At 44.4% G+C, this 25115-nt stretch overlaps 1 protein-coding gene across 1 annotated transcript in view; it reads right to left on the bottom strand.

Annotated features, from left to right (window-relative positions):
* Positions 1–13376: 13376 nt before the first annotated feature.
* Positions 13377–25115, bottom strand: part of gnao1b (guanine nucleotide binding protein (G protein), alpha activating activity polypeptide O, b) — an 89537-nt gene continuing 77798 nt past the window's right edge. The window contains exon 8 of the mRNA XM_042340414.1: positions 13377–13770. Coding sequence (XP_042196348.1) covers positions 13583–13770 — 188 coding nt within the window. The 3' untranslated portion in view covers positions 13377–13582. The remainder of the gene's footprint in view (positions 13771–25115) is intronic.

Here is a 25115-nt window from a genome sequence, read left to right as displayed (position 1 = left end):
CCAGCCCGATCGCCGGCTGCTTTGCATACAACTTCCCCGCGCCCCAACGCCATTGGTCGCCCCCGCGGCTCATTAGCATAGCGGTTTGCCATATAAGGACTCGCCGGAGATTGCCGAACAATGCCGAGCCCTGTCCGCCTTCCCCAGATGCGGAAATAGCTGTTGTATCAGATGGCAGAGGCTTTTGGGGGGGGGGTGTGGACTGTGGACTGATTTCTTCCTCCTGTGCACTGATAAACACACATGCGGCGGTGTTTCCATTGCCAAAGAAAATGATTTGCAATACTTTGCACCGCTCTCTCGCTGGGTTGCAGCGGTTGGAAGTAAACTTAGGGAGGAGGTCTTTGCTCGGGGGCGGTTAGGGATTGAGGAATAATTCACAAGGGGCACCGACCGAGGGGAAAAAAAACACACACACCAAAGTCAATCCATTTGGGGATATGGGGAAGAGCTGGAAATGGGGTTAATAAGACGAGAGGGACAAGGGCGCAAGTAGCCGGGTAATTGGCCACGTGGGCCGAACGGCCTCGTTCTGTGCTGAAAATCTAAACGTTTCCGTTTCTTGTCTCTTTCTCTTTACCGTTTGCTCCGTACTAGCGTTTCCCAGCCCAAGTGGGCAGAAAAGCGGCTCTCGTCACGCTCAGTAATCCAACTGCCAACGGGTGCTATACAAGTCGGTCATTTTGGTTCCACCATAACTTTCCTCCCGTACATTTGGTTCCATAAATTTGGGAATGAGCTTGTGACTTGGGAAAACGTTAGGCATAGCTTTTTGATGTCAACCTATGTTCTATCACTGATTATCCTCCGGATGGGTTGGTGGGGGTGGGGGGGGGTGGAGATATAATACAGGATCTTCTTGGAGCTCTCCCGACTCCAATATGACACGCTTGGCAATGGAATGTGGGAATTGAGTCAATCCTCAGTGGCAGTTCCTGAGACAGGTGTATCTGCAGTATTCCAGGGCACTCCACCAGCCAGCCTCACTGGAAGCATTTGGAGGGACGGACCAGTCATTGGGTGTTGGGATTCTTCTGTTAACCCTGCAAGTCAAAGCTCTATCGGATAGGGTGGTCCTAGCTGGACAAGTACATGAAGCTTGCCAGACAGTGCTCTCAATAGTGCTCTATGTTGTTTTAGATGGATAAACTTCAGCAGTTTCCAAACATACACTCTAGGGTCCAGAAGCCTTGGCTCTTGCCAACCTGTGCCAATTTTTTTCTGAATAATAATAATAATAATCCTTGCATTTGATATAGCGCTTTTCACGTCTTCCAGACATCTCAAATTTAGGTAAAATTTGGTAATTTTGAATTTGGGTAAGCAGGGTGCGTACCACTGGGGAGAGAGAGCCTGTTCCAGACACTAGAAAAATTCCATGTGTAAAGGGCATACGTGTGTGGAACTCTCAGTCTGGTTTGGATGCTAAGCACGATGATGGGTTTTCCATATGTGTCAGACTAGATAACCCAAAAAGTCCTACCAATCCATAGCAGAGCTGATTGGAGCATCAGCATGTTGTGTTGGTCTCACCTAATGACCTCTATAGGCATGTCCAAAGAACTGTATCATTAAGTCAATATGTAGCCTGTATAAATCAGAAAAAATATAGCTCCTAATTGTTAAACTTCAGGACTAACCTCATGCTTCAAAGTTAACTTTCAAATATCTAATCGCACATGATAAGAGAATGGAAATTACACTTTATAATAGGTATTTCATTTTGTAATGTAAGATTATTTTATTGGATATCATAAATTAATAATAGAGGATAAGGGGTGTGCTGCTTTAGGAAGATTATATGGTGTCAGTTATCTGGATCTCAGTGCAATAAACTGTATGGTATCTGGCTCAGTTAACAGCACTCTAGCTTCTGCATCAGCTCATGGTTTCAAGTCTTACACCAGCATTGACCACATAGTTCAGACTGACAGTTTGGGGTTGTGCTCATTTATTGGAGGGGTTATTGTTCAGATGAGCCATCAAACTGAGGTCTCATCTACCTCTTTGAGACATCTCAACTACGTGATAAGGCGCTATATCTAAGGCAAGGATTATTATTATTATTATTATTATTATTATTAATCTCTCCCACTGCCTCACCAACAATCTTCCAGATTAATTAAAGATTAAAAGATGGCTGCTTTGGGGATCTTGCTGCTTGCAATATGGCTGCCACATTTGTCTATGAATACACAGTCAACAAACTTGTCAGCAATCATCTAAATGAAATGCTTTGAGATGTTTCAATGTTATAGGCGCTATATAAATTGCAAGGATAATTATTATTGTTCATATAGTCCTGTTGTGTTATAGCATTGTACACACTGGAACCCTGAATCTCAAAGTCACCCATTCCAATACTATCAAATCTGAGCTCATGTGTATTCATGACTTGTAGTTTAGAACGCAAAGGCACTGCAGCAACCTACTCCAGCGATTATAAATACATTGTAAAAATATTTACCCCACGTACATTTATTTCTAAAACGGCTCGTGAATTAAATAACTGCATCTTAACTTGGATGAAGTACATGTGTGGTTAGAGAGACAGCAAGCACGTGGGGCTGTTTGAGAGGATGATTAATGAGCTGACAGCCAGGAGAGGAATGCTGAGTGTAAGAAAGGATGAATACGGCACCATTGATCAATACCCAGACAGACAAGCAGGACTGGACTCAAACCTCTGTATCGATCCAACCCACCCATCACTTAGAGACAAGCACTGCATTACTGCAACAGTAAGAAGCACAGATGATTCCAGAGCTCACTCAACTACTGTGAGTGGAGGTGTGGGCGGGGGAAGGGGGGAATAGACATCCATTTCCTTCTTATTATATTCAGCCTTTATTTGTACTGAAGCCTCTCTGTCCTGAGACAGGTTGAATTAAGCACGAACAACAGCTCTCAGAAAGTTGAGCCTGCCTTGGCAGTACATCTCTCTCAGAAAGACTGCTTCTCTCCTACAGCATCTATCTATGGAATCCCGATATAAGAGGGATTTTCTGCAACAGAGGCCTGCAGTCACTGACAGAGTTAACATTGATTATAGAAAAATGCAGCGATGTTTTGGAGTACTCGTTTTATTAAATATTTTTGAAATACTGTCAGTCTCATCTTTTGGTCAAACATTTCTTTCCCCTCAGTAAATTTTAACTTTCTATAAGCACAAGCTTGTTCACAACTTGGATCCTGCTTCTCTATATAGGGAAGCTTTTCCAAGCTAAATTTTCTAAGCTGCGTTTTTCATTGGTTAGACTCCAGCGGGAACCCTAACGTACACTCTGGGGTCCCAAAGCCTCAGCTCTTGCCAATCTGTGCCTAATATTTTCCAGAATTAGGTAAGCAGGATGAGTATGCATTCTATTCCAACAATCTATCTCTGGGATTTCCATGTGTAGATGGGATGCATGGAATTCTCATTTGATTTGGATACTCTTAAGCACTGTGATGGGTTTCCACATATGTCGGACACCCGGCTGACCAAACAAAAAAGAAGCTTTTCTAACCTTAATCTTACACTCCTGGAAAGGTTACAAGAAGCAGCTTGTCACCTGATAGTCTCGCCTTTGGCCTCCATTCTTTCTCGTTTCATTCCAAATTTTCTCTCTATTTATTGATGAAGTTTCCCTAAAAAATAGAGTCACACGACATTTTACAGTGAAACCTTAATAATAATAATATTCCTTGCATTTGATATAGCGCTTTTCACGTCGGGAGGACTTCCCAAAGCGCTTCACAGAACACACTGTAAAGTGAATTGACTGTGTATTTGTGGGCGAACGCGGCAGCCAATTGCGCACAGCAATGTCCCACAAACAGTCGTAGATTGAAAATGACCAATTTATTATTGTTTTTGGTTTTGGAGGGATTATTATTAGGCTCTGTGTGGAGTAAGGAAACTTGCCCAAGGTTTCGCCCTCTGCCTGGAATTGAACTCAGGTCTCTCGCTTGCAAAGCGAGTGCTCTAACCACTGAGCTACAGGACTCCACCTTGTGAACCACATTGAGACATCTCAATTATATGATAAGGTGCTATATCAATTGCAAGGATTATTATATTATTAATCTTCCTATCAACTTTCCTCGCTTGTTCTTCCCAAGCTCCAACTCACCCTACGCATTCTCTTAAGAAATCTCCCATTTTCTGCACATCCTTAAAAATGTAAGACTTTTGCACTCAAGCACATTTTTGAAGCATTAACTTATTTTCCTGGAATTTGTTCAACAATATCCACCACTTCTGCTCTCTAATCCTTTTGAGGATTGTGAATTTTATATTTGTCATCTGGTTCAGTGAAATACTTTAAATTAAATCAGCTGCCTACATGTCAGCATTTCAAACAACTAAACTGGGAAAATGTCAGCACAGCAGGCTATTCAGCCTTTTATGCATGAGGTATATTTGGTCCCCACTGGAGCCGTCTTGCTCTAATTCTCTCGCTATTTCCCAGATCCCTTTTACTGAATATCTTTATTGAATTGTTCAAGCATATATCTAATTTCCTTTTTTAAATGACAGTTACATTGGCTTCAACAGCCACTTGTGGCAATGTGTACGCATCCCAATAACTCATTGTGCAAACATTCTCTTTAATCTCCTCCTTTATGCTTCTATTTGGCCACAAAACGCACAGTCACACCAATTTACAGTAAATCCTGTAAAGTACTTTGGGACATGCTCCTGACATGAAAGGCAAAATGTAATCATTATTATTGTTATTATTTATTCGAAAAGAGAAGGGAGTTTTTCAACAATCCCCCAGATAAAATTCACTTGACGTCTGCTTTATTAATGTGTGGAAATTGGCTTCCACGTTCGCCTACAAATACATAGTCACTCACTTTACAGTCATAACTTGTGAAGCACCTTGAGACTGCTTGACAACGTGGTAAGGCCTTAAACAAATGAAAGGATTATTAGCAATAGTTCTAATGTCGAGTGGTAGCATTAATCTTGTTGCTGATTCACCAAACACTAATTGAGATGCATGGAATTCTCACGTTGGATTGGTTACACTCAAGCACGGTGATGGATTTCTGCACATTTTAGACACCCGGCTGACCCAAAACAACAACAACAACAACAAGATTACATTTGTATAGCGCCTTTCACGTCGGGAGGACGACCCAAGGCGCTGGACAGTGTACAGCATTTCAGACCCGAGCTGGGGTCAGGCGGGAGAAGGGAGGGGAGGGGAAGGGGGGGTGGCCAAAAAACTCCAACAACCAGAAAAAAACCATTGGAAATAATCTTTCATTATGTACTCTCACAAACCCTTTTATTACATCCCTTCTTAACCTTCTCTGCCTTCAGCCTTTCTACCCCCACTCTTTGGAACTCCATCCCACATTCCCTTCGCCTCACTCCCTCCCTTGCCTCCTTCACGGCACATCTTAAAACCCTCCTCTTCAACCACGCCAGCCAGGCGTTCTGTAGCTCAGTGGTGAGAGCACTCGCCTCTCAAGCGAGAGACTTGGGTTCAATTCCCAGCAAGTTTCCTTGCTCCATATGCCTGATAATAATCCCTCAAGAAAAAAAACAATAATAATTTGGTCAATCAATCCACGACTGTGTGTGGGACACTGCTGTGCGCAATTGGCTGCCGCATTTCGCCCACAAAATATACAGTCAATTAATTCATTTTACAGTAGAAGACATGAAAAGCACTATATCAAATGCAAGGATTATTATTATTATTAAATTTCTCCCTTGTTTGTTCTTGTTATGTGAGGAGGAATAAAGAATAGTAAACGTCCACTGTGGACTTGAGCCTTGTGAGTGGACTCACTCACTTGTACAACTTTATCAAAGACATAGATCTAAATCTTATTAAGGAGACACAATACATGGAATTACGTAGAGCATCATTTTTAAAACGCTATTAATTTTGTTCCACTGTACAAAAGACCCATTCGATTAATTGGCTTTGATCAGCACTGGCACTAAAAGCCAGGAAGTAATAGATCAGAAAATAACAACTTTCCCGCTGGGCAGTAACTGACCGGTTTACCTCTAACTTAATTTCCGAAGACATATTGTCCCAAAATAGCCTCACGACAATGAAAAATCTTGGTGAGAGGTTCCTTTTACTGCTAAGTATAACAACTCTGAATAGGTCGCTTGTAAGGTGGGACATCCTGTAGCTGGAGTCCTGTAGCTTTGGTGGAGTCCTGTAGCTTTGTGGTTAGAGCACTCGCTTTGCAAGCGAGAGACCTGAGCTCAATTGCAGGCAGGTCAGGGCAAAACCTTGGGCAAGTTTCCTTACTCCACACAGAGCCTAATAATAATCCCTCCAAAACCAAAAACAATAAAAAATTGGTCATTTTCAATCTACGACTGTTTGTGGGACGTTGCTGTGCGCAATTGGCTGCCGCGTTCGCCCACAAATATACAGTCAATTCACTTTACAGTGTGTTCTGTGAAGCGCTTGGGGACGTCCTCCTGACGAGAAAAGCGCTATATCAAATGCAAGGATTATTATTATTATTATTAAGGTCACATGAACAATGTCGCTACGTTAAGTGAAGTGACATATCACCCCGTTAAATGCCAAAACGGACAACTTGACAATTCGTCGACCTTCTCTGCTCTGTTGTTACTTAACCTACAACGGTAACGACATAAAACAACTAATTTTAATGTCTGCCCCTCTATCTTCTCCTGGGTGTGCGGCAGCGAAATAAGTAGCACTGATCCTCCTTGCACTTGACAGAGCGCCTTATCGCATGGTCGAGGCGTCTCAAAACGTTTCGCCGAATGCGTTTACAAAGGGGATTTAATGTGCATTATTTGTGTAAAAAAGAGCACCCATATCAGGCTACGTAACTCTGCTCTGCGCGCACTGGGTAAGAGCAGAGCCTCACTCAGGCTCTCGCTGTTTGCTGATACCTACAGCAATTGACACTCAGATGGAGATCTCGAAATGGAGGCAGTCAGTCCTCGTGTCGCTCTCCACTGAACAGCAGTGACACCTGGTGATAGATTGTTGTATCGCATCCCTTCTGTGAATCACGTTAGTTGCTTTAAACAAAGCGCGTGTTCCCGTTGAGGTCCAGTGGGGCACTGACCTTCTCTCTTGGAGGACAGGAAGTTCGGGGATCTGAAGGGAAATTTTAGGACGGACTTCGGGAGGTTTCGTGGAATCGTGAATGTTACAGCACAGAAACGGGCTGTTATAATAATAATAATAATAATAATAATAATAATAATAATAATAATAATCCTTGCCTTTGATATAGCGCTTTTCACGTCGGGAGGACGTCCCAAAGCGCTTCACAGAATATACTGTAAAGTGAATTGACTGTATATTTGTGGGCGAACGCGGCAGCCAATTGCGCACAGCAATGTCCCACAAACAGTCGTAGATTGAAAATGACCAATTAATTATTGTTTTTTGGTTTTGGAGGGATTATTATTAGGCTCTGTGTGGAGTAAGGAAACTTGCCCAAGGTTTCGCCCTCTGCCTGGAATTGAACTCAGGTCTCTCTCTGTTGAATGTTAGCCGGCACATTCAGTAGCACACTGACCTCTCTGGCTGAGAAAGTTATAGGTTCGAGCTTGATTTTGGGGGTTGGGCTCAGAATCCAGGCTGACACCTGATGCAGCAATCTACATTGTCAGCAGTGTCAAAATACTAAACTACTGGGACAGAATGAAATGTTAATGCAGTCTGAGGCTGGAGCTGAGTCAGGAATCTCATCATCAAAAAGTTTTATCCAACAGCAAGGGTCAAAATCAACGTTAGTACTGGTAGCCCTTACAGTACTGACAGGCTTTAGAGCACTGGCAATCTCTACAGCACTGGCAATCTCTACAATACTAGCAATCTCTACAACATTGTCAATCTCTATAGCACCAGCAATCCCTACAACACTGTCAATCAAGGCTGAGACTGATAGATTTTTAAAAAAATAGAGGGATTAGGGGATATGGGGATAGGGCAGGTAATTAGAGTTAGGTCTGACGATCAGCCATGATCTTATCGAATGGCGGGGCAGGCTCGAGGGGCCGAATGGCCTACTCCTGCTCCTAATTCTTATGTTCTTATGTTCAATCTCTACAGCACTGTCAATCTCTACAGCACTGTCAATCTCTACAGCACTGTCAATCTCTACAGCACTGGCAATCTCTGCAGCACTAGTGATCTCTACAGCACTGTCAATCTCTACAACACTGGCAATCTCTGCAGACTAGTGAAATCTACAGCACTGCCAATCTCTACAGCACTGGTAAAAAAGACCCAAACACCAGCCTGCTTCATGTCACCCGCCACCATCTGCCCACTCTCTGCAGGAGGCCTTTCAGCTAATCTTCCTCAGACCTGCTCTGTTCCTCGCTTCATTCAAGGCCCATCTCAAGAACTAATAATAATCCTTGCATTTGATATAGCGCTTTTCAAATCTTCTCAACGTCTCAAAGCGCTTCACAGAATATGCTGTAAAGTGAAGTGATCGTAAATTTGTGGGCGAACGTGGCAGCCAATTGCGCACAGTAGTGTCCCACAAACAGTCGTGGATTGAAAATGACCAATTTATTATTGTTTTTGGTTTTGGAGGGATTTATTATTAGGCTCTGTGTGGAGTAAGGAAACTTGCCCAAGATTTCGCCCTGCCTGGAACTGAACCCAGGTGTCTCGCTTGCAAGGCGAGCTCTCTAACTACTGAGCTACAGGACTCCACCTTGTACAGCACCCTTCACATCAGAAGGATGTCTCAAAGCACTTCACAGCATATACTGTTTATTTGGTGGTGGTGTGGGGGGGGGGGGGTGCAAATGCGACAGCCAATTTTGTGCAAAGCAATGTCTCACAAACAGCCATGGAATGAGCGACCAATTTTACCTGCCAGATTGTTGGCCAGAACACCAGGAGAAATTCTCTTTTCTTTTTGAATTGTGCCTTGGGATCTTTAACGTCCATGTGAAGAGGCAAGGCAGGACGTTGGTTTAAACCGCACCTGTGACAATGCAGCACATCCTCAGCGCTCAATAAGAGTATCAGCCTAGACCCAAGTCCTGATGTGAGGCTTGAAGTGACAAACTTCTGATTCAGAGGAGAGAGTGCTTCCAACTGAGCCAAGCAGCTAAACTGCACTTTCAATCTTTATAGCACTGGTATTCTATCTTTACAACATGGCAATCTCTCTTCGCAACATTGATAATCTCTATAGCACTCACTGATTTTATAGGACAATGTCACCTTCTGCATTCCTTTCCCAACTTGCAGTTCATGTTACACCTAATGGGCTGTTGTACTCCAATCCATATTCCTCAACCCACTGTTCAAACAAAGTAATCCAATGCAGTGCAAAGCCTTGTTGATTTGACTGAGAGGAAGGGCTGGAGTTAGAATGGCTTTGTGATTTGATTCCCAGCTGGCTTGTGTGTACAATGAGTTCAGTCCTCTCTCTTCCTCTCTCCCTCCCTCCCTCCCGGAAACAGCTCCTGTATTATTTGTGGTTCAGACTGGTAATTGGTGGTATCGGCTGAAGCCCATCTTGGCCACTATTATCTGCATGACATCATTAAGGAGAGGCAACCGTCAGCTGGGGATGGATTTTGATATTGGGTTATTATTACTATCCAGCACGTTGTGCAGAAGTCCTACTTATTATTAATAATAATAATCCTTGCATTTTGATATTGCACCATATCACATTATTGAGACGTCCCAAAGCTCTTCACAGAATATACTGTAAAGTGAATTGCGGACCCCAGAGTGTGTGTTGGGGTAACTGCTGGCGTTTAATCAGTTAATTTAGCATGCATTTGACATGGTACTTTGTCATGTCATCGAGATGTTTCAAAGTGCTTCACAGGCTTTTTTTTACTGTAAAGTGTAGTGACTGTGTATTTGTGGGCAGAGAATGTATATACAAGTCTTTTGTATATAAATGCGTGTATACACGTCTGATGTGTATGAATGCTCCTGTCACCAGTGAGAGAAGCTGGAGCCGCGTATAGCCGAGGGAGAGCCCTTGGCTCCAGATGTTCCTGTCAGAAGCTCAGACATTGCTTACTCGGGGACACCGGCAACATTGCCCACTGTCGGTAAAGGAGGAGGGAGTGGGCGCAAATGACGGACACGTTACCAATGGCACCAGATTGTCTTGCTGTTGCTACTGGTGAGGTAGGCTCTCCAGTTACTGAAGGTGAATATGAAGGTAAGATCAACAGAACGTGACACCAGTTTCAAACGAACCCACATTATTACATCTCTGCCAAGAAATGGGGGGCGGGGGGGGTGGGCGGCGGGGGAAGGGGACAGCAAAAATAGGGGAAGCTTCTCAGTGCGCATGGTTTCTTCTCAGAGAGAAATGGTGCACGACCCTCTGTATCTGTGAAAAAATAAAATCAGTGAATTCAGAGCATCATCACCATGGAAATGCTCATCCATTTCAGCAGAAACACTGCCCTTTTAAGTCAATCACAGCTCTTGCGATAATAGTCCTACAATAATCCTCGCGTTTGATAAACTGTAGTACCTTAGCATGTCGTTGAGATGTCTCAAAGTGCTTCAAATTATATACTTAAAGTGGTGTGACTTTTGTAGGTGAACTCAGCAGCCATTTTGCACACAGCAATGTCCCACAGACATCTACAGAGAAATTTTATTTGGGGAATTGTTCGCCATGACATGATGTGGGGGTTTCTCTGAGCTGAACAACCTACCTACAGGATGAGACCCTGACTGACTGTTTCCTAACCTCTCCTGTCGTGACCTGTGTCTTTACAGCGATGCATCTGCTCCAACTGAGATGGTATTGACGGTGAGATTTATTCTAGTTCTTGAAGCACTGGAATTAAAAATGCAAATTGTGTGACTTGACAAAACTTGCAGAATTGGAAATGATCAGCGGTGATAGGAGGACTACAGCGTAGCGGTTAGAACACTCGCCCCTCAAGTGAAAGGACCTGGGTTCGATTCCCGGGGAGGTCAAACTTCGGGCAAGTTTCCTTACAACAACAACTTACATTTATATAGTGCCCTTCACCTGGGGTAGAGTCCCGGAGCACTTACTCCACACGCCTCTGTGGATCGATTTTTTTAAAAGTAATAAATAATAATTTTGTCACTCATTACACGATTGTTTGTGGGACGCTGCTGTGCGCAATTGGCTGCCGTGTTTCTCCCACAAAATATACAGTCAATTCACTTTACAGTAATATTATGTAAAGCACTTTGAGACGTCTCGAAGACGCAATGAGACTTTATATCAAATGCAAGGATTATTATTATTATTATTGTCATTATTATTGGAGGGGATATTTTGGAAGGATGAGAACAAATGGGTTGCAGTGCCTTCTTCATCCGAACCTCTTATGATCTTGTGAACACACCAGACAAAGGTACTTTCCATTTACACTCATGTGGAAATGCTATTTTTGTGGTTGCAGGAAATATTAACAGGTAATTAAAGGGGCACATTCTCTAATCCTCGGTCTGAATCAATTGTGTCAGTGTCAGCGCTGAGAGCTCCATTGGGAAAAGAGAGAGAAAGAGAGGTGTGTGTGAGCAGGGTTACTTGACGGGTTTGGGTAATTACTGTGAAGAAAGGGCAGCGAGGTCACTTGCACTGTAAAGACAGACAGCGAATAGAATGACATTTCAATACCACAGATGAATCAGGCGGAAAAAAAATCTGAAAACCAGAGGTTTGGAGACTGGAAGTTACTGACAAATTTCCTCTTTATTGAGATCTACACACGAATATTCCATTATCTGTAAAAGAGACTGGCCCATGTTCAACAGACACCAGCAACACATGATAAATACGAGTAGAAATGCCTCTGCCTGATCGGCTTCCATTTTCTACAAGCTCATTCGCTAACTGTCAGCATTAAAATCAAGCTTTATTCAGAGTGAGACAGGTGGGGGAGGAGGGGGGGGAAAGGGGGTGCGTTTTTGCTTCAATCAAACTAAGAAATGACAAACAATTGATCATGAAAACCGTGACTTTAATGTAAACACTACATTCGAGGTGTTTGTGTCACTTAAACATCTCACAGGAGAAAACACCATTCACTAAAAGAAGAAATAGCAGCACAGACGTTCACTGAGAAAGAAAGGAAACCTAACTTATATATTACACAGTATCATAGCGAGTCATAGTCTAAACTGGGAACATCTTTTCCTGTACCTACTGGTCAGTGAGGGCTGTGCTTTTCTATACAAACCTGGAGGGCGAACAAGTTTAATTTTTCAATACAATTAGAACTAAGATTAAAGTCTAAACACCATTTCCTTGTTACTGTACATTTGCACTGCCTCAGGGACAGTTGCAATCCGTAGTGCGGTTGAAAAAAAAATCTCCAGGCCTAGTAATCGTTGATGCAATGTGGGCAGTTGGGTTAAGGAGTAAACAAAGCATTGCTGAACCGGTAAAAGTCCAAAAAACATTTAACATGGGAACTGAAAGAGAGTGTTGTGTACAACATCTCTACAAAAGTCTTCAATTTTATTTTTAAAAAACGGTGGGGGGGGGGGGGGGGGGGGGGGGGGGAAATAGCTACAAAGCACAAGAATTAGATTTTTTTAAAATGTAATTTATTTTTACGCTTCTACTTTAAAGAATTTGGCTAAAATCAGATCTACAGCAGTCTACTGAAACACACAGCCATCATTTGAGTTTTGGAGAAAGGTTGTGTTGACCGTGTAGGAAGGCTGTGTCTCACAAAGGCCAGAGATCATGCTATCTGTACATTAAGGGCACCAAGATAGTCCATTATACAGTCTGCAGGAAGAGAGGCCAAGAAGCCTCAGCATCCCTTTCCATCGCACAAAACACACAGAGAGACTCTTCATGCACACTTGGAGAGGATCGGGATGGGGGCATCAAAGAGAAACATGATCAGGTCGTCTACTTGCCTAAGCCATTTTCACAAGCTGACCAAAAAAAGGGTTTGAGGGGCAGGTTGGCACTGAATAAGGACAGTCAAAAAAAAAATACCGAAAAAAACCCACACATTTCTCTGGCAAAAATAGACCTTCAGCTTTTAGTAAACGGAAGCCCCTCTCTTCCCTCTGACGGAGTGAACAGTTCCAAGGCTGTACCTGTGCTCTACTCAGAGCCGTTCCATTCCACCGGTGAAGAGGGGGGGGTCAGTGCAGCTGATATGGTTGCTGTCCTGTGCGTCCTCAGGTTTTCCTAACAATATTAATCAAAGCTGCCGCGAACCACACTCTGAACTCTTAGCCCCACGCTCGCAAGTTTGAAGCGACACCAACGCCCTGCTCCAGGGGAGGTGCCACGGGTTAAAAATGGATGGAGATCTGAGATCACACCCATAAAAGGATTTTTTTTTTGTTGGTTTTTATTTTTTTTTGTTTTTTTTTGTGTGAATTTTTGTAAAATGTGTTTTTTCTTCTTCTTTCTCCCCCCCACCCCCCTCCCCCCCACTAAGCAGAAAATCCTGTGAAGGGTTAAACCGTGTACAAGTTTCGCGATAAGGCTACAGGCTTCAGGGCTCTAGTTCTGTCGGCAGCTGATGATAACAACTAAAAGGAATTATATACGTTATGCCTTTATTAACCATCTTGCATTCAATAATCATCACCGAACGTGCCGCTGTAAAGGAGAGTCAGTATAAACCACAACCTCGGAGATTGTTGGCGATGATGATATCGGTGACGGCGTCGAAGACCACTTGGATGTTGTTGGTGTCTGTAGCACAGGTCAAGTGGCAGTAGATCTCCTTATTGGGGGAACGGTTCTTACTCTCAAATTGTGCTTGAATGTAGGCGGCAGCGTCCTCGTAAGAGTTGGGACCTAAAGGTTGGGGACAAGGACATCACAAAACACAAGATTAAATAGAAAGAACGCTTCAACAACAACAACAACAACAACAACAAGATTCCATTTATAGAGCGCCTTTCACGTCAGGAGGACGTCCCAAGGCGCTGCACAGTTGGGTCATGACCCGAGCATTGGGGGAAATGGTCAGGGTGAGGGGAGGGAGGGAGAGAGGAGGGGGGAAATGGTCAGGGTGAGGGGAGGGAAGGGAGGGAGCGAGGAGGAGGAAGAGAGTCGAGAGGGGAGCTGAAGGCTCGGTCAAAGAGAAAGGTTTTGAGACCGGCCTTGAAGGAGGAAAGGGAGGAAGCAAGGCGAAGGCACTGGGGGATGGAGTTCCAGAGCCTCGGGGCTGAGAGGCTGAAGGCCCGACCACCGATAGTAGGGCGGTTGGGGCGGGGGACGTGGAGCAGACCGGAGCCAGAGGAACGGAGGGTACGGGCAGGTAGGTAGGGGGATAGTAGGTTGGAGAGGTAGGAGGGAGCAAGGCCGTGAATGGCCTTGTAGGTGAGGATGAGGATCTTGAAATCAATCCTCTGGGGGATGGGGAGCCAGTGGAGGCGAGCGAGGGTAGGAGTGATGTGGTCCCGAAGCCTGGTGCGGGACAGTACACGAGCTGCAGAGTTCTGAATGACCTGCAGCTTGTGGAGGGAGGTGCCGGGAAGGCCGGCGAGGAGAGAGTTCCCATAGTCCAGCCTTGAGGTGACAAAGGCGTGAACCAGGGTTTCAGCAGCGTGAGGGGTGAGGTAGTGCCGTAATCTGGCGATATTCCGGAGGTGATGGAAGGCGGTGCCAGTTGTGGTGCGGATGTGAGGGAGAAAGGACAGCTCAGGGTCAAACAAAACGCCGAGGTTCCTGACTGGCTTTGAGAGGTGGAGAGTGCAGCCTTGGATGCTGATGGTGTCAGCGCCTGAGGTGCGGAGGCGCTGACGTGAGCCAATCAGGAGGGCCTCGGTTTTTCGCACGTTGAGCTGAAGAAAGTTGTCTCTCGTCCAGGACTCGATGTCGGACAGGCAGGCTGTCAGGACATCGGTGGTCGTGGAGTTGAGAGTAGAGGAGGAAAGGTAGAGTTGGGTGTCATCCGCATACATGTGGAAGTTAACCCCATGTTTGCGGATGATGTCACCGAGGGGGAGCATATAGAGGGTGAAGAGGAGGGGACCGAGGACAGAGCCCTGAGGGACACCACATGAGACAGTACGGGGGGTGGAGGAGAAGCCATTCGTTGAGACGAAGTGAAGACGGTGGGAAAGGTAAGAGCTAAACCATTCAAGGACAGTGCCTTGAAGGTTGAGGTGGGAGGACAAGCGGTGGAGTAGGATAGCGTGGTCGACCGTATCGAATGCTGCCGATAGGTCGAGGAGGACGAGGAGACAGAGGGAGCCCTGGTCACAGATAGTCAGGATATCATTGGTGACCTTGACCAGGGCAGTTTCTGTGCTATGAGCAGCACGGAAACCTGACTGAAGGGGTTCAAAAAGAGAATGGGTGGAGAGGAAAGAGCGCAGTTGGGAGGCGACAACTCTTTCCAAGACCTTGGAGAGAAAGGGGAGGTTGGAGATGGGCCGGTAGCTTGATAGCTGCGACGCATCAAGGGAGGGTTTTTTCAGGGTGGGCGTGATGATGGCAGTTTTTAATGGAATGGGGACAGAGCCAGAGGAGAGGGACAGGTTTATGATGTCAGTGATGTGTGGGGCAAGAAAATGGAGCTGGGAGATAAGGAGTGGAGTGGGGATGGGGTCAAGGGAGCAGGTGGTTGGTTTTAGGGATAGGATGAGTTCAGTGACAGAGGGTGGGGAAACGGGTACGAAGGTGTGTAGGGGAGGATGGGTAGGAGTCGGAGTGTGGGAGGGAAGGGGTGGGTGGTGGGTGGAAGTTGGAGGGGAAGTGACCGCGGAGCGGATTCCCTTGATCTTGGATTCAAGGAAATCCAGCATCTCCTCGCAGTGAAGGTTGGAGGAGATGACCTGCGCGGGGTGGCGGGGGGGACGGAGGAGTCGGGATGTGGTGGAAAACAGTAGCCTGGGGTTGTTCTTCGCCTCCAGGATTATCCTGGAGTAGAAGGACGACTTGGCCGAGGCTAGAGTGGAGCGGTAAATTTTGAGGAGGTCCAGCCAGATTTGTCGGTGGACCGTTAAGCCGGATTTGACAAAGGTGCGCTCAGCAGCCCGCACCTGGCATTTCAGTGAGCGGAGGTGGGTGGTGTACCAGGGGGAGGAGCGGGAGTAGGAGACAGTGCGGGAAGTGATGGGGGCAAGAGTATCGAGTGTGGAGGAGAGGATATTGTGGAGGAGGGAGAGAGGAGAAGAGGGGTCGGTGAGGGTTGAAGGCCAGAGGGAGAGGAGTTCAGAGGACTCCAAGGCATCGGTTAGGGATTGTGGGGGTAACTTCTTCCAAGGGCGGTAGAAGATGGTGGTGGGTCTGGTGGAGGTGGGGAGGGGGGTGGAGGTGGTGAAGGAGATGAAGTAGTGGTCGGAGATGGCCTTGTCGGTAATAGTGACATCCGAGACACTGAGGCCCCGGGTGATCACCAAATCGAGTGGGTGGCCGTGACTGTGAGTGGGGGAGTTTATGTGTAGGGAAAGGTTGAGTGAGGAGAGCAGGGAAGAGAAGTCTGTGGAGATGGAGCAGGAGGGGGTGAAGTGTAGGTTAAAGTCGCCCAGGATGATGAGGCGATCAGAGGAGAGGCAAAGAGATGTGAGGAGTGTTGAAATGTCAGAGATGACATTTCAACACACCTATTGCCAATCAGGGTCTCTGGATGCCTCGCTTCTCGCTGCCGAGTCCGGTTTATACCCTGCGCTGTGCCACATTCTACATCTGGGCTTATATTAGGAACATAGGAATAGGAGTAGGCCATTCAGCCCCTTGAGCCTGTTCCGCCATTCTATTAGATCATGGCTTATCTATACCTCAACTCCAATTATTGAATCGGTGGGACCCAGTAGCATGGGCATAACCATTGGATTGAGTTTGTATTTGAAAACCTCCAGTTGCCTTTCATTAAAGACTTATGTGCAGAGAGACCACTCTTGATTTTCCAGAGTCATTTTACTTAAAAGCACAAAATGGAACAGGCAGTCCATAAAAACAAATCCTGTTTCTTCAGGAGAAAGCAGGTGCTGTAGATTTCACTGTAGATATAAGACCTGTAGCTCAGTGGTTAGAGCACTCGCCTTGCAAGTGAGACACCTGGGTTTAATTCCAGGCAGGGCGAAACCTTGGGCAAGTTTTCTTACGCCACACGCCTGATAATAATGCCTCCGAAACAAAACAATAATAAATTGGTAATTTTCAATCCACCAGTTTGTGGGACACTGCTGTGCGCAATTGGCTGCCGCCTTCGCTGACAAATATACGTCAATTCACTTTACAGTATATTCTGTGAAGAGCTTTGAGACGTCGAGAAGACGTGAAAAGCGCTATATCAAATGCAAGAATTTTATTATTTATTACAAGCCTGAAAGCAGTACCAATGGAGGGCTTGGTTAGTTACTACTTTTCTTTCCAGGCTCTCTTCCCTCCACATGAGTTCAAAATTCTCTCATTTTTTTTCAGGTCCAAAAGGTTTCAAAAGGTTTTCACTGACACCTTGAAAATACAATCTCTCTCAATCCCCAATTCAAGGTAAAAATGCACGCTGATTAGTTAGGTTCCTGTTGCCATCAGCATTGAATAACCGGCACATCGATTTAGATGGGAGTTTCTTAGTTTCTTCAACTTCTGATGTTTGGAAGAAACTTTCAACACCCAGCAACTGGATTTAATTCTTCACATCATAATTCTCCCTCCTCCCCTCCCCGTCCATCCCAATATTGCCAAGGTGTTGCACTGAACCGTGACACACTTCCAAACAAACCTCCAAAATAAATTGTCCACTGCACTGCTCTTAATTGCACCTTGATAAACAGGAACACTGTCCCTTTAAATCCTGCTGGCTCCTCTGTGTATAAAAGGCTTCAGCAATAAAGCTTCACATCTGTTTGCAATACACATCAGTACGCTTGAAAGAACCACGGCTGTGTTGGGAAGCAGAGCTGTCAATGACAACACGCTGTTGAGTGTTGTCCACAGAATTCATTTAAAATAGCAGACAATTCCAATTAATTCACTGCAATTTTTCCTGTCCATTTCCATTGATTCTTAACAATCTTTTTCATCAAATAACAACATTACTGACCAAAACTGCCTGGTAGGAGTTACTGAGCCTAACAGTGCTTGGGAGCTGGATTAACATCAGTAGAGATAAAGTCACTAACACTGTCTGACAGGAGTTACTGATTCCGACAGCATGAAGGAGCTGGATTAACATCAGTCGAGAGGGAGGCAGAAACACACAGCACTGGTTGAGGAGAGTTACTGAGCCAGTCAGTGCGATGGAGCTGGATTTACATCAGCAGGGAAGCAAATAGTTACACAAGGCACTGAGCCCGACAATGTGACTACTATATTATTTGGTAGGAATTACTGTGTTTAGCACAGAGTGAAGGAGATGCAATAATGCGCACGAAACACACTGGGTCAGAGTGTCACAATTTCAAAGAGATACAGAATCTTTCTCCCAGTTTTCCTGGTTTCTATTCCCTCATCAATCACAAATTGAAAGTAATTGCTCGCTCGTCTCATTCCTCTTTTGTGGGATGTTCCTGGTGCAAATTAACATCTGCATTTGTTTCCAAATGAATAGCATTCAATTCATTCTTCATTAGTTTTACTTTGTAAGAGGCATCAAGCAATTTCTTTCACATTAAAGGTGCAATTTAAATTTAAATGCTGCCGCTGATGTAAATTCATCTCTTATACTGATTCATTTTAAAGAGTACAACAACAATAACTTGCATTTACATATTGCCCTTCACATAGAATAAAGTCTCAGAAATGATGGGAATGGCTGCCAAGCAAGGGGAAGGATGAAGGGAGATGAACAGATAGGAGGGGGCAAGACAGAGAAGTAGAGGAAGGGAGTACTAGGGAGGAGCATTCAGCAAGCCTGAGTTAGCCGGGCGGAGGAGGGGGACGAGCTGAGGAGTGAGGTAAGAGGAGTTCAGAGAGGTGCTGGGGTGTGAAGGGATTTATACGTGAGGGTGAGAATCACTGAGAGATAGGAAGCCAGTGCAGCCTGGCGAAGCCTGGAATGATTGACGTGCAGATTTTGGTGCAGGTGAGAAGGCGGATGATGGAGTTTTAGATATATGAAGAGCATCCAGTATATTACATAATATAACTACACCCAAGTCACACAAGCTGAATACTGTATGTAAACAAGCATATATTCCATTAACACAGGGTGAGTTAAAGGAGTGTTAGATCCAATAATACTCAGTTTATTATTAAATAATGTATTCATGAGTGTTGAACCCTAATAACACACAGCAGATTGGGGAACAGAAAAAAATGCGCTTCTGTTGTAAAGACTTTAACAAACAAATCATGACTCTTGACAATTTGGTAACAACAATGGCTTTGATTGTGCTCATAGCCATAGCAGACAATGATGACAAGTTGCACTGTATTGATCATCTGTCTTATATCAGGGCCTGAATAATATTGATGAAAAACCATGGTCTCAGCAATCTGTTCTCATTTAGAATTGCAAAATGCCATAAAACACACAAGGGTGTTTCTTCATCCTTAATGCTTCGTGTAAAGTAAAACTTTATTGTGGAAGTAAAAGTAAATCCCCCCACCCCTTCCCATCTTCAGGATGGAGGTTTGTAAATGCTTCCTCCAGGAAATCAGAGACCAGCAGAACTAGCCTGTGACCACAAAGGTCCTGGGAGTCAACTCTTTCACTCTGGATTTAAAGACAAGCCAGAATGTTAGACGGAAATAAGATTTTAATTTTTTCCTGATGGATATTAGACCGGCAGCCTTTGAGAAAACAACTTTGAGAACCTCCAGAGCTTTTTGTCCAGCCTCAAAACCATTTAGTGTGTGGGCCTGGTCAGTTACACTCTGAGATGCTACCCTGTGTGAGGGGCACTTTATAAATGCAAGTTGCTGTTGTTGGTCAGTGTCACTGTTTTTTTCTGTTAAATAACTTTTTGCGATTTTCAGCAGCAGAGAAGACACTGCTCCATTGCAAAAGGAACTCTTTTATTGCCCCACAAGATGCCACCATGGATCCTGGATTCACAATGGCACAATATGGGACTGATATCTTCAAAGGCGCTGATCAGAATATGTGCGAAAGGGAAGAGTTCGTCCACCTCTGATTTATTCCAACTGATGGCTTCACTCTGGACATTCCATCCCCATTACTCGTGCTGTGATAGCAAGTCATGTCCTCTGCCACAACCACGCCTCTCCTTCACCTTCTTTATTCCCAAGGAGATACATCAATCCATCTCATTGCTTGATAATTTGAGACACCAATCTATCCTTCTTATTCATTTTCTTTCAGTCTCTTTGCAATACAGAAATATCTTCCCATCAATAAATTGTCCAGACCTGCACATAGGCATAATGTGGTCTGACTGACGCAACCACCATGCTCAGGAACACTGATTGATTTGATTCCTACCGTTTTAATTTATCATTTTCCTTTCTGTTGATTCTGAAATGTACAAATATTTCTAAATTGACCCCCTTTAGTCCTTTTCAAAACTGAACCCCATTGCTCATTCACTTTACCTGTTTAATTTCCACAAACTCAGTCTTAATGTAAGAGCCTGAACATAATATATATATAATACATTCTACGTCTTTCCTGTAACTGGAAGAAAATCATTGATTAATACGTGGCCTATATCTCGCTGTTTGCTACTATATATTGTATTTATATCTATTATGCGCAAGCAATCATAATTGCTTGCTCACAATAGATATAAATACAATATAATATAAAAAGTTTGCGTGTGCTGTGTATTGGTGTGAGACAGCCCTCGAGGTCTAATGGAGGCAGTGACGCAGGATGCCAGGTTGATAATCTGCTCATCTATCTCACACAATAAGTCTTTGAAATGTTTAGTTCTGAACAGGTGCTTTATTATGAATTGTCTAAAGTGAAATTCATCACTGAGCTGCCCTCTATCCGTCTGTGTTCCACTGAGGCTGTGAAGTGAGGGCTAATGTGACAAGGCGCTGTGTTTCCTCATTAGTTTGTGTATAACTCAGCATATGACAATGAGAAAGGGTTGATTGCTGAGACACCCCTGGAGTCCATTACACATTGATTGCTAAAAATAGCCAACCTTTTCACTACGTCTTAGAATGCGATAATATCACTATTTTTAGCAATTGGAAAATGGCAGAGTAACTGTGTTGAGCTCTAGTCCAATGCTGAGGGAGGGCTGCAATGTCAGAGGTGCCATATATCAAATGAGACATTAGGGCCTTCTGTATAATTTGGTATCTAGGGGACATTGCTAAGTACGTGATCATAGTAAACCCCTCGACCCTTCAAAAGTGGCTGCATATTTAAAACAAATGTATGTTGTAAATACTGCAACCAAACCCACAACCTCACTGTCCCTTATCTGTACACAGTATAACGGCAACTCCCAGATGCCTTCAAAGAGAGCAGTGCCTGCACACTTTGTGGTCACCTTTCTACAGTTAATTACTCTTTCACTGCCATTTGAAAAGTAACCTGGAGTATCCAGTAATTCCAGTGTTTATTTGCACACAAACAAATAATTGGGGTGGAGAAGATATCAGATGTTAAGGGGTCTGAGATAAGTTCAGATGTAAAACAAGTGATTGTTTTATGGTTAAAACAGAGGTAATATATGTGATCTAGAAGATACAATGACAGGTTACATAGCAGGTTAAAAGCCCAGAGAGGAATGTTAGCGGGGAGAGAGAGGAGCTTGTGGACCTGTAATTAAGTTAATATGTTTTTATGTTCTGGATGGAAAGTGTTGTCATTTTATTTGAGAGGTGTCACACAACAAGACTCGCACACTGAGAAACACACACAATCACAGAAGGACACATAAAGAGAAGCATGTAGATAAGCACTGAATCATAAGTAGATACAAAACACTCACATACCAAAGTATATACACTGACATGACAAGCATACCGAAGCACAACACACATTTACACAAAACTCACACAAATGAGTGTGTGCGCACATACATCGATGCGCACACACACACAAAGCAAATGAACAATAGATTCAAACAATAGGAAATGCATCAAGACTAAGTAAATTAATTTCTAACATCTATCGGTATCTCCACTCCAAATAGTTATGTTCCACTTAAAAATCATAGTGAGAACAGAAGAAAACACAGAACAAGTTATCACATGCAGCGCCTTTGTGTTCTGTCATAGGCCGTATGTATTACAGGTTACACCCAACCTATTTACTTTGTTTGCTCAATATAAAAAACACAAGATTCATGTATTTTCAGTCATGATCATTTATATCAGAATATTTTGCAGACACAGACTAGTATGACTTCAGGCAGTGCTGTCAGGCAATGCACAAGCAGGGAGAGCTCATTAATTCTGACGAGTGTCCTGCTCTTTATCTGAAGCTCGAAATACCACCAGACTGACTTTCGCTGTAAGACCATCGATTTTATTTATTTAACCTGGAAGCTGTTTTTTTTTCTGAACTGTGGAAAACGAGTTCCAAACAAGACAGCACTGAAAAATTCGGCACAGTCTTAAATTTTAAGACAATGATCTTAAGTCTAAGAGTTTACGGAACTCTGAATGGTTTCTCATGACAACAGCATTTGTACAGTACTGTGCATTGGGTATGTTGACTTGCTTGGACATCCACTGTGAGTTGCTGTTTATGTGAAATGACCTGATGGGTCTGGCATTAAACTCATTCAGTGTTTTCAGCAGCTCCAGTGCTGTGAAGTTCTGACTGGACAGCTCCGATTACTCTGATGATAATTGGAGATTTCCTGTGCTGCTCGGCGCAGATCGATAACTTCTTTATTGTGTGAACCACTGATAGTTTTACAAATCTATCCTTGGATGGAAAATACTGGTGGCATATTCGCAAATGACAAGTCATATCTATTATCAGCTGTGCCAATTTAATTTCTCGCTATCGCTTATCTCTTCTCTGTACCAAACAACAAGAACAGCTTGCATTTATATAGCACCCTTCACGGAGGATAATGCCTCAGAGCACTTAACAGTGATGGGGTTGATGCTGAGCAAAAGAGAAGGGTCTCCTACCATTTGATACAATTGAAGAGGTAAGTTTTCAGGTGGGACTTTTTGATGGTTAAAGAGGGTGTGAGGAGGAAGGATCGCGTCAGTAAATTCCAAAGATTAGGTGCGTATTGGCTAAAGGCTCGGAGAGGTTGGGGAATGCAACCCAGGCGTGTGTTAGCTGAGAAAAGGGGGCAGGCAGAGGAGTGGTCTACAAGTAGGTCAGAGATATAAGGCATGAAGGGATTTGTATGCTAGAGTAAGAACCTTGTAGTTGATGGATCTTCTTGGCTGCCGAGTTTCGCCCACAAAATAAAAACAGTCAATTTACTTTACAGTATATTCTGTGAAACCCTTTCAGACATCTCAAAGACGTGATTAAGGCGATATATCAACTGCAAGGATTATTATTATTGATCCGTTTGGAGACAGGGAGCTAGTGGAGCCTGGCGAGGTCCTGGGAAATAGGGGTGTGGAGTTTGAGCAGGTCAGGATACGGGCAGCAGAGTTTTGTAATAACTGGATCTTGTGCATAATGGACCTGGAGGGACCAGCAAGAAGCATGTTTGAGAAATCAGACTGTGAGGTGACAAAAGCTCTGATGAGGGCTTCGGCAGCATTCAGTCTGAGAAAAGAGGCGAGTTCACAACTAGTATTCCTACTGCAAGGTTAAATTTGCATGTGCTCCCTGTTGCACCTCTGAGATTTGTGTTGTCAGCAAATGTGACCAACTTCAGCAGGTGCTCCTGAACCACCTTCACTTGGTGCTGAAAGAAATGGTGCTCTAGTATCATTCCCACTGGCTCAACCCCCAATACTGCACATTGGCAGCAAATCCCTGCAGTTTCAACAACCCTTCAGCGCCTCCTCACCTCAGGCGCTGACAGCATCACTATCCATGGTTGCACACTCCACTTTGCTAAGCCAGTCTGGAACCTTGGGGTTTTGTTTGATCCTCAACTATCCTTTCTTGTTCATGTTTTCATCACCTCCAGGCTTGACTATGCAAACGCCCTGCTTGTCAGCCTCCCCAACTCCTCCCTCCACAGGCTGCAGATCATCCAGAACTCTGCAGCTGGTGTTCTCTCTCGCACTAGGCTCTCTGACCCTATCAACCCTATCCTCGCCCGACTCCACTGGCTTCCCATCACACAGAGGAAATAGTTCAAGATCCTGTTCCTCACCTTCAATGCCCTCCATGTCTTGCTTCCCCCCTACCTCTGCGACCTCCTAACCCTCTGCCATTTTGCTCACTCCCTCCGCTCAGTGGGCTCCGGCCTGCTTCATGCCCCCCACCTCACTTGCCCCACTATGGAGTCCTGTAGCTCAGCGGTTAGAGCACTCGCTTTGCAAGCGAGAGACCTGAGTTCAATTCCAGGCAGAGGGCGAAACCTTGGGCAAGTTTCCTTACTCCACACAGAGCCTAATAATAATCCCTCCAAAACCAAAAACAATAATAAATTTGTCATTTTCAATCTACGACTGTTTGTGGGACACTGCTGTGCGCAATTGGCTGCCGCGTTCGCCCACAAATATACAGTCAATTCACTTTACAGTATATTCTGTGAAGCGCTTTGGGACATCCTCCCGACGTGAAAAGCGCTATATCAAATGCAAGGATTATTAGTATTATTATGGCAGGGTGAAACCAAGGGCAAGTTTCCTTACTCTACAAGCCTGATAATAGCCCCTCAAAAGAAAATTGTAAATTGATAATTTTCAATCCACGACTGTTTGTGGGACACTGTTGTGCCCAATTGGCTGCCGCACTTCGCCCACAAATATACAGTCAATTCACTTTACAGTCTATTCTGTGAAGTGCTTTGAGACGTCTAGAGGACGTGAAAAGCACTATATCAAATGCAAAGGATTATTATTATTATATTATTATTATTATTGGCGGGTGGGCCTTCTGCCACACTGCCCCCACCCTCTGGAACTCCATCCCACAGTTCCTCCATCTCGCCCCCTCCCTTGCCACCTTCAAGATCCATCTCAAGACCATCCTCTTCGTGCTTTCAATCTCCCTGCTTCCCCCCCTGCCCTCCACCCTCCCGGACCCCGAGCTCGGGTCCGTAAATGTGTCTGTCCAGCGCCTTGGGACGTTCTCCTGTCATGAAAGGCGCTTTACAAATACAAACACAGCAAACACAGCAGCAGCATTCCTGTTGGTTCATTTGCATCTTTGGCAAAAACCTTCT

This window comes from Callorhinchus milii, unplaced genomic scaffold, assembly GCF_018977255.1.
Source record: "Callorhinchus milii isolate IMCB2004 unplaced genomic scaffold, IMCB_Cmil_1.0 Scaffold14, whole genome shotgun sequence".
NCBI lineage: Eukaryota > Metazoa > Chordata > Chondrichthyes > Chimaeriformes > Callorhinchidae > Callorhinchus > Callorhinchus milii.
The sequence above is the reverse complement of the archived record's forward strand: the minus strand, read 5'-3'. Positions and strand labels throughout refer to the sequence as shown.